At 45.1% G+C, this 17,712-nt stretch overlaps 1 protein-coding gene across 5 annotated transcripts in view; it reads left to right on the top strand.

Annotated features, from left to right (window-relative positions):
* The window catches only part of LOC122538240 (titin-like), a 57,339-nt gene that overhangs the window by 21,390 nt on the left and 18,237 nt on the right, over positions 1–17,712 (top strand). For all 5 annotated transcript variants that reach the window (XM_043672146.1, XM_043672147.1, XM_043672148.1 and 2 more), the window contains exon 2: positions 11,480–11,583. In XM_043672146.1, coding sequence (XP_043528081.1) covers positions 11,502–11,583 — 82 coding nt within the window. In that variant the 5' untranslated portion in view covers positions 11,480–11,501. The remainder of the gene's footprint in view (positions 1–11,479; positions 11,584–17,712) is intronic.

Raw genomic sequence — 17,712 nt, 5'->3', positions numbered from 1 at the left:
GACAATTTTCTACTTTTCCAATAGCAATTTATCCACGAAATATATGAAATAAGAGCTTGTGTTTCTTGTTACATTGTAAATTCTTTCTTCTCGTCGTTCCTTGCGACTTTAACTTTACAAGCTCAACCTCCGAGGGTGGAGATACCGAAGAAATTTGAAACATTACTTGACGCGAGATTGAGATTAGTTCGCATAACACTCGATCGACCCAAGGAACGGTTCAAGTGACGTTATAAATCCGTACAACTCGATTACAGACAACTCTGTTCGGGAACAAATAATTTGTGTAATTGGAAATCCACCAATTTTCCCCAGTGGTTCCTGTACTATTATCTTTCGTTCACATTTGAACGAAACAAACCAACAAGAGTTCCAATACGTAAATGTATTTTGTTGCATTTGAATTTTCACTCGAATTATTTGTACTCAATTTAAAAAATCTGAAAGAAATCTGCTGCAATTTTTCATCCGCAGTCCGTCTGTCTATTATCACGGTATTCTCTGCTACGTACATTTAAGATGAAAGAAACGATCGTCAGGAAAGCTTGCTGACAAAAATTGGATCGCCTCTATATTATATCCTCCCACGAGAGTATACCTTATTGCCTCTCAATTAATTTCCACGAAATTCAACCACCATCGAGATCCATATTATCAAGATCGCGGAGGCAGGACACAGAAATCGCGAGTGGCGGCAAAAGAAAAAGAAAAAAATTTTTAATCGAGAACGGGCCGGAGTAGGAGGGAAGACCCGCGAGCCGAGATCCCCTAAATCACGTCCCTTTCCAGGAACCGATCGATTCGTCGGCCATCCGATGGGCCATTATCGCGAAACACGTTCTGAATTATGCACGACGTAGCCCGGCCGCGGGATTCGCTCGTGAAGATGCGGCTGGTTAAGGGAACGCCGGTTGTAATTGATGGCCTCTAATGGACTAAAGATTACAGCGTGGCGTGTTTTAATTACCGCGATCGCAGGCTGCTTTCCTGTTATTACGCGATCGGATCGCGCTGCCGCGCGATCGAAACGCCCCGATGTTTCCGATCGCAAGGCTCGGAGAGGAACAGAGAAATAATGAGGAAGAGGCGCGCGCGAAAGAGCAAGAGAGACGGAATGGAAAAAAAGACGAAGGGAGGAAGGGAAGAGCATTCTTGTGCATGATCGCGATCGCGACACACGGCTACACCTGCCACCAATCATCTTTCCCGCCAATTACCTAGCGCCGATTTCACCTCTCCCCTCCCCACATCCCCGACGTATCCGTAGATCGCGGCCATTTTAATTTCGTGCAAATTGCCTCGATGATCGGCTCTCTCGATCGTCGGTGTTTCCATCGCTATTCACGTACGTCTTTAATATCGCGGCGCGTCAATCGCGGGCGGGCGCGCGCTTTCCAACGAATAAACGAGAAAAGGAAAAGAATCGTTCGTAATTGGATTACCAGTTGTCTAGGAGGGAGGAAACCGGTAAAAAGAAAAGGTGTATCGTCGTTGAAAGGGTGGGTGACCGGAGGAAAAATGAGACGAGAAACGGCCAAGCCGCGGGGAACCTGTTTCAAGTCCACGGGTCCGCTTTGCTTTGTGGCAAAAATTAATTTCACAATTACCAGCATCTCGGATCGCAGTCATCCGGGAAACGGCTCGAGGGGGAGAGCTGAAATTACAGGGAGAACGGCGCGATCGACCGGCCGGGGGAAGAATTCACTGAAATTACGACGGGACGTTGCGCGAATAAACCGAAGCGCGCTTGCGGATGCGTGCCGCGAGAATCTGCTACGGAATAGACACTGCAACAGTACATGGAGGAAGAGGAGGAGCAGGAGGAGGAGGAGGAGGAGGAGGAGGGAAAGCATTCAGCCACTTATGGATTATCCGTGAAGAAGTCGTTGGCTGCGTTCCCTGGCCGAAGTACATATGTATGTACATACGAATCTCCTGGGCGTTGTTCGTGTTTACACTACGAGCTCTGGGCACTTCTCGCGCCCAGGAAACTGAGGCAGCTTCGGCGAGTTTGCTGCCGCGGCTGCCTGCCAACGACGAAGAGAGGCATCTCGCATGGGAAAAAGGCTCTTCGTCAAACAAAGAAGGGGCACTCGCTTTTATCGCCGCTTCTACTAAATTCCCTCTTTCCTTCGGTTCCTCGGCCAGCGTGCTCTGCGCGTCGAACGATACACACGAAACGGTACGTACGAGGAGAGAGGAAGGTGGAAGGCTGACGACAACAAACGACCGAGAGAAGAGGAAGCCGAGTCAAAGGGACTCTGTCGATAACGAGGCTCGAGCCTCGGTGGGGAAAAAGGTTGAAAAGTCGGCTGGCTCGAGCAGAGGCGTTAACGGATTGTGCAAACGCCAGACTGAAAAGCCAGCGAATCTTTGCCGAAAGAGGAGAGCAGGCAGCGAGGAATTAGATAAGGAGCGACTTCCGCTATGAAAAAAAAGAAAGAGAGAGAAGGAAGAAGAAGAGAACACACAAGCCGCGAACGGAAAGGGAAAATAACTGACGCCGAGATCCGAGAGAACATCGCCGGTAGACGAAACGGAAATTGTTTCGCCGTTCTGCGTGAATTTTACCACGGTCTCTGCCGAGGGGAAGTACACGGAGGAGGATGGAATCGTCGACGAGGAACGAGGATGAAGATGGGATTAGGCCTTTATTACTTTTTCCAGATATACAAAGGAGATATACGAAGACAGGATGCGAAAAATGCGAGTAACTTACGAGTTACCAAGTTACGCTCGCGCGATAATAATATCAACTTAATTGCATACGCTCGCGCAAAGTTGCCTCGCGTAGCAACGCGAGTGGGTAACGATAAAACTTTTGCGATTCTCGTGGCAGAGACTTTCCTAGGCCTTTGAACAGCACCGTGATTAAATTCTTTCAATTTTCCGTCCCTCTGATTCAACGTGCGTGAATATTCAATTGAGCGTTGCAACGTGATTATCGGATTTTAATTAAATACCATCAAATGCCGCTCTTTTATAATACAGAATACGTTTCCTTGTACGAAATTATATTTTCCGTTTCGTTCGTTATCAAGATCGAAAGATCGTTATCCTCGCTATCCTCGAAAACTCTCGATCCATCGTTGCAACTAGCTCTCTACGAAACACCGAGACTTTGAATGTCAATCGATTTGTTCCTCTCGTTACTTGTTTCGCTCCGTCTGGTAACTCGAAATTCCTCGACCTCGACTCGGTCCAATTTTCCATAATGCACCTCGCGCTCGAAACCACCGCCAATCTAACGTAATACAAGAACACGTACGCCGAAATAATTTCCCTTTCGTTTAACGAAAATGAACGTGCTCTGTGCGAGCGCGCGCCTCTTAACGCGCATCCATTTTACGGTGCCGCGGCGATTGTACAACCGCCGCGGCAAATTGCTCAAATTTAATAATCACAGTAATGAATGTACTGGCCGCGGCTTTAAATAATAACACTAACATTACAGTACGAAAAGAAGTGTTCCCGATGGGATCGCGTTAAACGTGAGCACAGTCGGGCGCGGGTTCCGTGACGAGAGGATATCACGGTGGACGAGAGAGAGAGAGAGAGAGAGAGAGAGAGAGAGGGGCACGAGAGGCACGAGAAAAAGAGAAGATGGCTATCGAGGTTGCCGAGCACCCGGGCCCCGATCCGATCTCTCCACGAGATATTATAATACCAGGGGAATCGCCGCATCTTGCGGTAATACTCGTTATTACGTGCTGCTGAGCGATCGAGAACGATCGATCGACACAGAGGGGACGTTTCAATCGCGACGCACAGCTCGGACTCTTGCTCAGGGTGGGCAAGATAAATGGCAAGGGGAACTTTGAATAGCCTGATCCGCTCCTCACGAGCACCACTCTCTTGCAACATGCTCCGTACGGTTTCGCTCGTCGTCTTCGAAAAACCGAATGATAGTTGTTCCAGGTTATTACGTCGAGAACGATTAGGCTGTCCGGCCTGTGAAGGGATACCTGCTCGTGCCTCGAGTCCCCTATCCCGACTGTAACGATCCGTTCCAATTTTTTTTCTATTAAACGACGTTGCGTATTGTTTCTTAACGAACGATCTCCTACAGGCAAGATAACGACAATGAAATGCCTTTCTCGCGTGGTCAATTGTGGACGAAGATTCTCGTATACCGATCTTGGATCAGTTTCTTCTTTGTGTTAAAAATTTTCTTTTATTTCCCTTGTAAATTCACCACCAGAACCTTGTAATTATCAAGAGCCCCGAGGGTAAGGAAGGCTAATGGACCGGATAATCTTTTCGTTTCGCTCTTCGTCACCAGACAACGACCTAGCCGAAATCCATGCGGCGAAATTCCACGGATAACCGATAAATTTCTAGAAGAGCGTGACGAGATTGGTTATGGGAGGAGACCGTGCAGCGAGGGTTGGAAGAAGAAGAAGGAGGAGAAAAAAAAAGGAAAGACGCGAGAAAGAAGTAGAACCGGTCGATCGGTCGACGGGACGAATTCCTAAGAATCAGCGAGTGAAACGCGATTTGCCGGTACGAACGAACCAAATATGGCCGAAGAAGGGTAGCGGACAAGAGCCCAGCACGCAACGTAGCCTGGTCGTGGATTCAGGTGAAGACGAGGAGCCCGGCAAAGGCTTATCCCCGACCCCACGTAATTCTAGCTCAGGTAGATCTATAAATAGAGGCCGAGGTGTACATGATGCCGACCTGTTGCTCGAGCACCCTCGTGTGAACGTCGAGGCCCTGAGTAATCGAACCCCGTTGCACCGAGAGTGCAGCCGCCGCCTCACGTTCCATCGTTCCATCGTTCCATCGTTCTATCGTGCCCAAAAGCACTCGCCGCTTCCAGAGGTCATTAGGCGTAATGAATACCCGATAGCCCCTTAACCCGCAATATAATCGCCTCGCGGAATTCTAAACACGGCCCAAGCTGAAGCTTGCTCTCTTCACTCTCCAACAGTTTAGCCTCGTGCTAATGATTTCTCCGGCGTAATATCTGCCACGCAGGAGGGTACCGTGCAGCCTCGCACGCATCCTCCGCGAGGATATATGCCGACTTCTCTTTATTGCGCGCAATTTCTACCGTTTCACGGCGCGAGCAGACGTGCAATTCTACGTTTCACAATAACGCTGATGAATCGAACAGGAGACGCCTCTCTCGAGACGTTTCCCTTTCGCGTCGAGGTCCTCTCTGCCAGTCGACGATGCAAGGTTAATTCTTACGTGGCTATCGCGGATGATGCTTTAAACGTTTCAAAGTTTCGCGCAAATCCCGTAAGAATGCAGAAATGCGCGGTTAGCCAAGAACTCTGTCGTTCGTATCGAACAACGAGGGGACCGTGCGCAATTCCCCGAGTTCAGATTGGCTGGTGATGATCGCGTAACGAACCGCTCGCCGTCAACCTGTCGAGAAGCCTCCGGGATCAGTCTGGAAACTGTTCGGTGCTTCAGGCATGCGGAAACACGAGGTGGCAAGGGTGAGACGAGACAAGGAATTTTCTACGGGCCGAACACCTTCCTCCAGACACGCGAGAGCTAACAGGAACGAAATAAAGGCTACGGTGTGAAACGGTAGTTCTCGTAATTAATAATGCAAACGACTCTTACGAATTAGGGAAAATTAGAGATTGGACTCTATTAATGGTGGTAGAGTCACGGAAGTTACACTGTACCTGACAATTTGCATAGCGTCATTTACCAGCTTCGGTTTAACCGAATGTCCACCTTCGCGCGCTTAAAGAGAGAGAAAGAGAGAGATCCCTGATCTTTGAACCCGTTTGCACCCATAAACTGAAACGTGCAGATCACGACGCAGCCGCTTTTGCATTCGGTGCGCTCTCGGTTACCGGCTCGACCAGGATTCTTCTCTCTATATCAGATGTAGCGACAGCGCAGCTTGTTCTTGCCTGTTCCTTTGAAGCTCTCCACGAGTATCAGTCGTAAAATTACTTTAGCCAGCGGCTGAACCTGGTGTCTCCTTTAACCTTTGTCCGCGATGTGCGGCGAACCTTGAGAAATTAATTTGCGATATCAATATTGTCTGGTACCAGCGCTCGTGTGTCATATTTCCAAGCTATGCATCCATGGATCATCCATGGATCATCTTCTCTAAATATCATCGTCGCTCGAAAATTTTTTACGTTTGTTTCATAATTAACATGCATGACGATTCGATCAATTTCCTGTTAATTTCCTTTGTGTTGAAAGTACACTCTCAAAGAATTCTGAGAATAGCCGCGTGATTTTCTATTTTATCTTCTACTTTATCTACTGAAACTGGTTTCAAATTCACGCGCTGCAATGTATTCTCGCAAATGGCCATTTATCAACGGATAGAACAATCTCGATCGTGGTTTTGATTAATGTGAGAAATGCCCGTCGATCGGAACAGGTTCCCAAGGACACTTTACCAGCCAAAGCAGGACGACCAGTTACCGCGTAGGATTCGAGATAACCTGTCCTGTCAATTATCGAGCTTTCGGTCCTCGAATCCTTTCCTCTGGGAAGATGAAGCGTCGCTTCAACGGGTCAGCCTGCCTTTTAGGAGAGAGGCGGACAGGTCCGTTAGTCATTGCTCGATCGGCCACGATACTCATTCAGGGTATTACCGTGTCGGAAGTGAGTGCCTCGTCGTCGTCGTGTCACCGTACCGTGTCGCCGTGCTCGTTCTCCACCACTTTGTATGAAATACCACCGTTACACGCGCTTTACCGATAACGAGACGACAAAAATAGCCGCGTTCTAACTGCAGTCGAGTCGCCAGCCAAACGAAGTGAATTTCGATAGACGCGCGGACAAAAGCAAAGAGAGAAAGAGAGAGAGAGACAGAGAAAGAGAATCTCTTCCCCTTGTTCGCGCAAACCATTGGAAATGTTCCAATTAGCAGATACGAACGGTAAGGGACGTTTTATCGCCCGTTTCTCGACCAATGGGACCAATTCCAACGTCGCGACTTGTCCCTCGTTGCACGCATGCGACGTTCCATTTGCATAACATGCAACGTGAAATCGAATTAACCGCACGTTGCGAGCGATGTCGCGGCGTATACTTCGTCTGGCTCTGAAATCTCTGGTATTTCGAATTTAAGGGACTCGCAAGTTGAGATTACACGAGCTGGATTCGCGATCGTGCTCTTCTAGGAAGAATTAGTACATCCGCGAAGGAATATTAATCCATTTGCCATTCTCATTCTGTTGAAAAGTAGAAATACAGTGACGAGTAAAAATTTAAATCTTACGTAGCCGACACCGGGTCACCGTTGACCCAGAACTTGATGCTATATATGTACAGACAATGATAATAAATATGGTATCAAATGTCCCAAATTTATATGCAAAGAACATGCAATAAAATACAATAACGTTGTATGTATGTACGCAGTGTACATAATTAAAAAATATGTTTACAAAATTTTACATTTTTTAAACAAACTAATCTCCTCCCCATGTTATAAACATTATTAGATAACATTCTGTACCAAACAGTTGGGCGCAAAGCAAGTAGAGTAAAAGTTCAGCTATGGGTCAAAAGTGACTCGGTGTCGGCTATTCGAGGGTTGACCAAAGGCAACAAGCCTTAATTGTCAGCCACTACTGCGGATGACAGTAATTCGGCATATTCAAAGATCCCAAAGACGTTGCATTTCCTAGGCGCGGGAGCCTAGTGCAAATATAACGCAGGGCTGGGGAGTCAGGTCGCGTGATCTCGATCTCACGGCCCGGGACGTCGGAAATCGTGCGGAGGTCCAGTCTTTAGCTAATCACGGTACATCGTCGGGGTATCAACTCGGCTAACCGGGACACGGTGTTTCGCCGGTGGAAACTTCGCCCACAGTTCTCCATACCGGAGGGGATACGAACAGTATGTTCCCAGGTGAAGGTAATCATATTCCGCGTTCCACGGTAATGGTGAACGAACGCAGCCTCCGGGCTCTAACGGAACCTCTGGCACCAGGCACCCCATTTCACCGGACCTGTGGGTGCATCTACCTGCACCTTATACTCGAGCCAAACTCCCATTGCCGCCGCAATTATCGCGCGAACAGCTGTTATCCGGGATAGAGAAGAGGGTCCCTGATCGTTATCAGTCTGTTGTTTCTAACTGTCCCTCTTCGTCTGCTTAATAAATTCCCTGATTAGCTATGAATTTATCTACTCCTTGGATTATCACATGTGACACTATACCGTTACAATATAATACCATAACATGATAAACACATTATAAGGTAATATACAGAATCGTTTCCAAACCACAATATTCTACGCAATGCTTTTCACATATTACACAGTAACAAATTATGCAATACTGTAACTTATTATGCCATAGTACAATATATTAGGACACATTGTACCGTATTACACGGAGCCACACCATTCTATACAGTATTATGACATAGTTAAACATATCATCATTCAGTCGCAGCGATTTCGACGAAGAACATTAGAAAGAAATTTAAACGCGCAAATATTAATAACTCCAAACAAAAAAAAAAAAAAAAATGTTTGAAGACTATTAGGAAGTATCGTAATTTAACATTCCTAATGTATCTCGATAACTATGTTCCACGTGCGAGTTGGCATTTTCGTTTGAATAATTCTCTTTGAGTTGCCAATTCAATCAGTTTCCCTATCGACCAGCCAGTTGCTTCTCGCTGTGAACGTGATTATGCTTCATCTATCGGGCAACTGATTCGCCTTCGTATCGCTTTGTAAAATCGGACTTTCGGTTGCGGCACGGCCGTATCGAGAGCGCAAGTGAAATTAGTCGCGGTCCGACGAATACTCGGCCACAACCGAGCCCTGGCTGAAGAAGAAGGAAAGTAACGCGACTCGCGACGAATCAGGGTGAATCGGCGCGGATGTCGATCTCGCAACGAAAGGGAAACACGAGGCACAGCAGGGAAAAGAAAAGAAAAGGGGAAGAGAAAGAGAAAGAGAGCCGCGCTCGATCGGCCAGGTAGAACGAGGTGCCGTGCTCGGCATTTCCATTCACGACGTGTCATCGCGCGGGCGTGTCGTTTTCTAGCGTCTGTCGTCGCGTCTATGTTAACGATCACGTTTGGCTAAGGACGCGCTAATGGAACAATGGGACGTGGATTCGTTGACTTTCGAAGGAAGTGGACGCGGGCAGAAAGTGGCGGCCCTTCTAATTGCCGAATTTCTCGGTGGCTTTGGTATACGTGACGCCGCGACGTGTCAAACTGTCCTTTCCTTTGTCCACGCGCTGAGAAGTCGTGAGGGAAAAGAATTTGTATGATCCGTGCTTTCACGCTTCTCTCGATCAATTATTCGTTGAACATTCTGATAACTGATAATCTGTATGTCTGCTACGACGCCGTAGCTACAATCCGTTAATTTTAGAATAGAATGACTAAACAGGAGAGGTTCCTCGTCGAATGAAAAGTACACTGTTTCTCTCGCGTTTCGAGGATTCGAGCATTCACGCTGTCATTGTCGAAGAAAATGTCGAATTCCGCGGACGTACAGGTGAAAACGGTTTAACGTTATCTTTCAGTAAACGAAGTTACCGTTCGGGAGAATACTTGAGTAAGGAGTACACATATGGGTCAATGGATTATGCACCTGTTGACAAAGGTTCTGTCACAATACACTCGTCTAGTCACTGAATTTTCATCAAGAGCTATTCAATACAAACCGCAATAGCAATGAGTCTGAACGCTCGTCTATCTCCACGTTTGCGTTTATTCGTCGGCGAATACTTCGACAAGGGATCGAGGCGCTCGTCAATGCACATTCATACCCATTCACCGAATTCCTTGGTTCAATGGGTCGTATCCTGAATACGTAATGACACGCGGATTCTACAGGGACACGAGGGAACCGGGACTCTTGCATTTTTGCATTCGCAGGCGAGAGCTTAGATGTCACGGAGTCGCGAGTACCTTTCTCGTCCTTTCATTTTTCTCTGTCTCGATCAACATCGTCGTGAAACACCAACAGCGAAGGGTGCACGATGAAACGACGAGGGAAGATGATGTCGACGGTCAAAAGAGAAACTACCCACGCTCTTTTATCTCGGTGGCCCTTTGTATTAAGCCGCTGTCGCAACTGGTATGCGCCGGCGTTCACCAAAGTCCACCTTCCCTTCCTGTCGATTCTTCCTTTTTGTTGCTCCGTCCTGCCTTCTGTTCTTTTCTTTCTCTCTCTCTCTCTCTCTCTCTCTCTTCCTCTCTCTTTTTCTTGTTTTTGAGGAGTAGTTCTATGAACCGCGTTCCTGACATCCGCAGTTCGTTGTCTATACGAACTGTTATCACGATTGTCGTTCGTTGACTCCGGATGATAAAACACCGAATCTTCTGCAGTTTCGTAGTAAATGGTTTCTGAAGCGTGACATCCTACTGATTTCCCAGGAGATCCAAGTTTTAAGAAATCTCGAACGACTCGAAATTGCAGAGAACACGCATCAAAATTTCTTCGCGAAGTTTTTCCATTATCTGCAAAGTTCTATTTCTTCTTATCCGTAGCAAAGTTCTCGGAATTATAATAAAAATCGCGTGAAACCCGCTTTTCAAATTCCGTATCTCCTTCAGTTCCCTTTCATTAAATCTTTATTGTTTTAAAGAAATTTCAAATTGCTCGACCGAGGATTCACCCTCCGAGTTTGTCCTTGATTCTCAAGAGAAATTCCTCGTCACCGACAGCTGGAATCACGCGAATCCGGGCACGCATTCCCACGCACCCACGCCTATCGTAAATTCACGCGCTGCGCGTGCTCACGCGCGTGAAAGGGACTTGGTATTTAGCGACGTGAATCAGTTTCACTTGGCCGCTGCTGTACTCGTGTCGGTGAATTTTCACGTCTCGTTTGACACCGAAATACGCTCGTCTACTTATTCATCCTGCCACCCTGATCTGCATGCCAGCGAGGCGTATCGCGAGAACTAGCCGGCCCAATTGTGCAAAGATATGCGACTGGGCTCGCTTCCAAGCACGTCCAGCTGTCAACTGGGCGACCAGTTACGCTAGAATGCCACGTGACAGGATAAATACGACCTTAACATTCAACGAAGGAAAACGCACAATGGCTTATTACATTTCGCTGCTGGTACACGCCGGCTCGAGTTCATAAGAATGAAGAAACGCAATCGACCAACGCGTTTCCAGTAAGGTGTAATATTTCTAACGTGACGTCTGTTTACGGAAATCGTTTTTCGTTGAATGCCTGAAAGAAATTGGAAGAACATCCTCTTCGCCGTGAAAGGGAATGTTTCTTCGAGATGTTGCGTAATCCGCCGGCTTCGGAGCGTTAATTTACGCACACGCTTGGATCGTAAAATGGGAACGAGTAATGGATACTTGAGGTGTCCGTTAATGTAGTGACTCTTCTGATTTTTAACGTTCGTATTCTTTGGCATCTTTCAATTTACTTCGTGTATTTCTGCCACTTGAAGAATTGCCTCTAAATTGCATGAAAATTGAAAACAACAAAGACAGATGTCCGAGTGAAACAAACAGACGGCTAACAGTATATTTTCTCGTGATTTCAGAAAACGGAAGAAGAGTGCCGACATGTCGGCCTTGAACGCCGGGCTTTGTCGACCCGGGATTATACTCTGTCTGGCTGTTCTACTGGCATCGCAATCCAATTCTGGTAAGTTTTCGAGCGTATCCACCAGAAGGATCCTTTCACAGGAAAGTACGCGAGAATTTTATCTTCGTCTTCGTAATGCTTCAACGTTCAGCCGAGTGCGTGCGCTCAACGCGTCGTAACGTAACTCATTTGGCGGCGAGCAAGTGTAGATACGTGAGGTGATATAAAAAGGAAGTCTTCGCCCTTTCTCCCGGCCAGACTTTTTATTCGTCGCGCGTTCGTTTAAAAAGACAGAAATAATATCCGTATGCTGCGATTTTACAATTACGACGAACCTTTTAATTAAAAATTCCATCAACATTTCTGCCAGCAATGTTTCAAAGGATGAACACAAAGAGTGAAAAGAAATAATAATGATTATATATAGGACTCAAAACGAACAAAATAATGTATAAAGTAACGATTAAAAAGACCGACGTGACTAGTTTTCGCAGAAATAGAATTCACGAGAAGAATTCAACGGAAAATATTTTTAATGAATAATTCATAAATAAATATTCGACAAATAATATCGTCAAAGAAAAGATTCTCACTTTGTGAGACCATTGTTTCACCACCGTGAAACTCACGCGAGTACAAAATTAATTCACCATTGACGATCGAATCCTCCCTTTGATTTCAAACGATCGCTATAACTAACCTAACTGGGTAATCTTTGAGAGAGTCAAGCTGCGCCAGGACATCGAATCTATTCTTGTCCTCTCCTTCTACCCGTGAAGAGAATAATAGTCTTACTTTAGTCATAGTGCTCACCTTTGGCATCGGACACGTCGACAAGCCCAGGGTGCTTTCCCATGGATCTGACACACCATATTCGTTTGTTCACGGCGACTCGGGTCGTCCCTGTCTTCTCCATCGCGAGAGCAACGCTCTCTTCGGGGTATCGTGCAGGTCTCTTCCGTTTATGTTGAGCCGGTTTCGAATTACGTACATATATACCACGTCAACTATTCCCAACTACGCCTGCTGGTTTTACGGTCGACGATTGATGGAACATTGTCGACTGACAGATTCGATCGGGGACCGATTAGTCATCTCACTGTTGCGCTGCATTGGAAATCGTTCGAAAAGCCCGGCAGAAACCACTTTCACTTGCACAGAATTACGTCACGCAAAACTGGAGGTCAAGTTCGCCGGAAACAACGACACGTTACACGGCGTTACGTACGCGGTAAATTTCACTTGGCTCTGTACCAACGTTGGGTTAAAGTTGACTCCATTTTGCTCGCTACTTCTTTTCTATTCGTTAATCGCGAATAACTCGATGCTGAAACCATGGGGGTCCGTTCCGACAAACGATCAATCAACACGGTTGATTGTTTTTTCGATTTTTGTATCTCTTTTTAAAGAAAGAAAGAGAGAGAATTAATGATTCAATTCCTTGTTTTGCTGATAACTTAGATCGGTTGTTCTTGAACAATACAGAAACCTCGAACCTTATTACAGATCTCTCTATGAAAATCGTTTTTTCCTCGTACCATCCACTTTCGTTCCACCGACGAGCAATCACCGGAACGTAAAAATCAACATTCATCATTTCCTGAATCAGATCTTCGTCCGTTCAACTCATTTAACCTTGATACACCGTATTCTAATCAAGTACGATGTACTTAATTCAGAATTTCTATTAACCTTCTTGCGAGACTTGTTACGAAAGCCTTAGATCAATCGGCACCTCTTCCGGTTTTTCTCGTTAGAACGAAAGGAATGCCAAAATGTTGATGAACGCTTCCTTAGTTATCCACCCTGTGATCCATCAACGCCACGATATAGCTCTTCGATCCTGTTTTCCGGCGTAACGCGCCAGCCATTGGGAATCATTCTTGGAACAGCGTGTTACCTCGAACGCAGCGACGTGCAAAAACGTTGCATCGTCAATGAGAACTCATTAGAGATGCAACGTTTTTGCCTCGAACCTGCCACTCCTCCACCCCGCTAACAATTGGCCGGTTCGACGAACAGCAGGTGTGGACAAATGATCGTGGGGGAACGATTGGATTCCCCGCGAGTCCGTGCACCTCTCTCTATGACTCTCTCTCTCTCTCTCTCTTTCTCTCTGTTTCTCTTCTCTTACGATTCTTCCTTTTTTCAACTAGATCACTGGGTGATCCTGTCCCTCGTGCGCGACTATCCTCGTCGTTTTTGTCACCGCTTCCTTTTCGCGAAAGATCGAGCGTCCATCGAGATCGGACACGTTCTTCGATCCACGAGCAGCCGGCGTGGTTTTCTTCCATCGGATCGGCGCGTTTGACGAACGTTTGCATTTCGAGGAAAGGATCGATATTCTCGACGTATCGCCATCAATCGTGAAACGAAACATCCCTCCGACAAAAAGCCACGAGTTTCGTTAACTCGCCTCGAATCTTCAAAGAAATCTTCTTGTCCCTCTGTTTCGTTGAAATTGCCCTCACCATCCTCGAGATATTTGCTCCGATCGATTTAAAACAAGTCAGCCGTTTTTTATCGATTTAAAACAGCCGTTTCGTTTGGTACGCCCTTCTCGAGCAGCAAATAAGAAGAAGATCGAATTCAATGAACCGAATCCAGTTTCCAGCGTAATTCATCGATCGTCCGCCTCGCGAGTAATCCTCCGATCGTCGATCAATCCGACGTCTCTGATCAACGACGCGTTGAACGGACAGGTCTGGGCAAAAAAAAAAAGAAAAAAGAAGAAGAAAAAGTTGACAGAAAAGCGACATCCGCGTGGTGGCCGGACACGAGATTTCGAAATCCTCGCGGAAACGATCGACGCGAGGAACGCGGAGAATGGGAGAGACGAGAAGAAAAATACGTGTCGTTGGTACACAGCTGCACGAATAGCGGTTCCTGTACTTACTTGCCTGCATCCACGTGATGCTGTGAATTCTGGTCAAACCTGTAGGCCCCGAAGAGACAGCCTCACGGGATGTCACTGACCGCGTACCTCACCGTTGCCCACTTACGGTCCATGTCGTCGCACCTGACCCTCCAGACGTTCCATATTTATGCCTTAATACCAACCAAAGTGTCGTTATCTTCGAGCATCATTGAACCGTCCACGAATGCACAATTTCGCTCTCCGATACCACTCGACCGACTGTGTTTGTTGCTACCGACGCTTCCTGAAAATATCATCGGATAATTTAGTCAGTTCAGCGAGTACAAAGTAACGTTTGCTACGTGCCGCGATGTTAATGGAACAGTTTGATCTTTTAGCTCAAGAGATAATTATAATTTTAGCTAAAGGAATAATAATTATTGATCTATTTGTCCATTTTGGATAAAGAATTCTTACAATTTCGGAGTTCAAGTTGAAATTAAATTCGTCAAATAGAAGGATATAGCTACAAGAATGATAGATAAGTTAAGGTTAGTCTTGTATTCTTATTAACAGAATTGAAATTTGATATCAAATTTAAAAGTGTCAATGTTTTCTGGTTACACGATTAGATAATTTAAAGAGGCACTGAAACACCTCTGAATTATTCGTTTCGTGAAAATTTAATTCACTGCTTGAGTTCCACGATCCATTTACGAATATAGATACTCGATTGCACGTTTGTAACGTAGAACCTGCACATTTAACAAATTGTATTTTCGTCCTAGATATAAAAGAGATATAAAATAGCGTTACTTCATTATTCATTCCCGTAATGAAAAATCGATGTTATTATTCTCGTCCAGTTTGAGTTACTTAAATTCTCCAGAGTTCAATATACGAAAAAAGAGTTCACTTGAAATCGATTGACAGATAAATAACACGAACAAGCGCATCCAAAGGTTTATTTGCCTTTCGAAAAAGATCTCATCCCCTGTTCGAGGATCCTTATATTCGTCGATCCTCGTTATCGTGAGAATTAACTACTACTCCGCGAATTAGCCTCGCTAAATTGAGTCCCCGAAGAATATCAGCCGCGACTCGAGCCGCCGAGAGAGAAAAGAAACGAGTTTGGTGGCGGTTCGCACGGCGAATTCGGACTTAAAATTCGAAACGTGTAAAGGAGCGGTAAAGTAAACGTAGCGGTCAACTGCCATTAACAAAGGTACACGCACGCCGCGCTTGTACAAACACTCGTGCATAATTAGCCAGTTTTCCAAACGCCTTATTTTACTTCTGGTACACGAAGGTTATGTAACTCTTGCCGAGGATACCTTGCCCCGAAGAGGAGAAGAGCGGCACAGTGATTAACGACAGAAACGTCGTCAGTCTGAATTATTTTGATCTATTTAAGTTAGAACTATATTTTCCTGACGATATTGTAACTTTAACGTTGATTTCTGTGTAATTTGATTAATCATAACATTATAATTAATTATTTTTCGAAATCTCAACACGCTCGAAATTTTTGAGTTTGAAACATATGAAAGCAGAAGAAGATGATCACGTTATAATCCTTCTTTCCAAACAAATCTAAATTCGTATAAAAATCCAGTCTAATCGTCAGTTTCTAATTCTTCGTCCTATCACATATGATCAAAGAACGAAAAAGAAAAGAACCTCTGTGTTTGCTTCTATGACTATTTAAAATAATTTGCAAACGAGTGCCTCGACGACTATACCGAAGGTAATAAGAAGGAAATTATTGGTATTTCGAACGTTAAATACATCCAACCGCCACGACAATTTGCATTCCAATTCCTGTTTTCACTACCGCCATGAAGAACCTGTAACAACACGGCTTAACGATTTCTATATACTCATTCCTGCATGTCCTTTCTATCGCGCCCAAGCATCGTCCCGACAAACGTTTACCTTTCTCTACTCTATTTGCCAACCGCGCCTCCTTATCATTGTCGTTTACGATCATCGTCACGGCCGTGAAAACATATTTCAAGACGGAAGTAGCTTCTAAAAAGAAGAACAAATGATGGTGCGGCCCGATTTTACGAAAGATCCTCTTGGTAGCCGAGCGGAGAGGACTTCGGTAAAGGGGTCCGTTGTGACCCCTTGTATATAGGTATAGGTACCTCGTAAGAGGTTCCCATGTCCTCTGTCTTTGTCCGTTCCTATCCTCGATTCCCCTTTTATCCCTCTCAGCCGCTTTCTTCGCCACTTTAACAGAGGTGACGAGGTCATCGGCGGTCATTCGACGAAGGGTATAACGGAACACGTGGGTGCAACTTCGTCGTGACACGGATTAAATGATCGTATTAATTCCTCCCTGCCGCCGGCAAGAGCCTAGAATTCGAGGCTCCTCTCCTGGGAAACGGTCTTTGCACTTTCAAGCGAGTAGTACGGGATCTTTCTGCGAGTTTAGTTGAACACGACGTAGGTTCTTTCTTTTTTAGATTAGGTTCAAGAAATTATTCGAATACCTATGTATATCTTTTATAAATGGAACATTTTGGAACTTCACTACGCTGAGATTTGGCTGATGAAATTGAAATTGTATGTTACTAGATATTAATAAATTTCGCTGCGTATTCTAATACTTATATATATATATATATATAAAAGTGAAGTTTAGCGAAATTTAACGTAACAAATTTCATGTAACAACTAATATATGGGACTTACTTGTAATATCTAGTAACTTCTACATACAATTTCATCAGTCAAATCTCAGCGTAGTGAAATTCCAAAATGTTCCACGTGATACATTTATAAAAGATATGCATAGATATTCGATAATATATATATATATATTTTCACGCTGGATTTAAATATCAATAAGATCGTAAAAGCCGTGTCTGATAAAACGTGCTAATGAAATTTCAAATTGTTTCACATAACACGTACATGGAATGAACATAAAAGTTTTGCACAACAATTTTTTCCGTGAACCAATGTAGCAATAAAGCGAGAGAACGAAAAGCACTTCGATCGAAGCGTTATTAAAACAAATTTTTTCCGTTTGTTTACCTCCGCAAAACCTGTTCGTTAATGATAACCTAACGAAGCTTCAAAGATAATATTGTGCTCAAAACGAGCAAGCAAATAAATGGACAGATTTACGAGCAGTATCGCTTGGCCAAATCCTTGGGGAACGGATTTTTCCGTCTCAATTTTCTGAAAGTAACCACGGTAGCAACATCTGCATTCATTAACTACAGCTGTGCCATCGTTTATAATAGAACCGCAAGAAGATGTTGCACTTGCCACAAAGTTATCCCTCCGGCCACCTGTCTTCGAGCCTCGTTCTCGTTTTA

The sequence above is a fragment of the Frieseomelitta varia genome, unplaced genomic scaffold, assembly GCF_011392965.1.
Source record: "Frieseomelitta varia isolate USP_RPSP 00005682 unplaced genomic scaffold, Fvar_1.2 scaffold_976, whole genome shotgun sequence".
Taxonomy (NCBI): domain Eukaryota; kingdom Metazoa; phylum Arthropoda; class Insecta; order Hymenoptera; family Apidae; genus Frieseomelitta; species Frieseomelitta varia.
The sequence above is the reverse complement of the archived record's forward strand: the minus strand, read 5'-3'. Positions and strand labels throughout refer to the sequence as shown.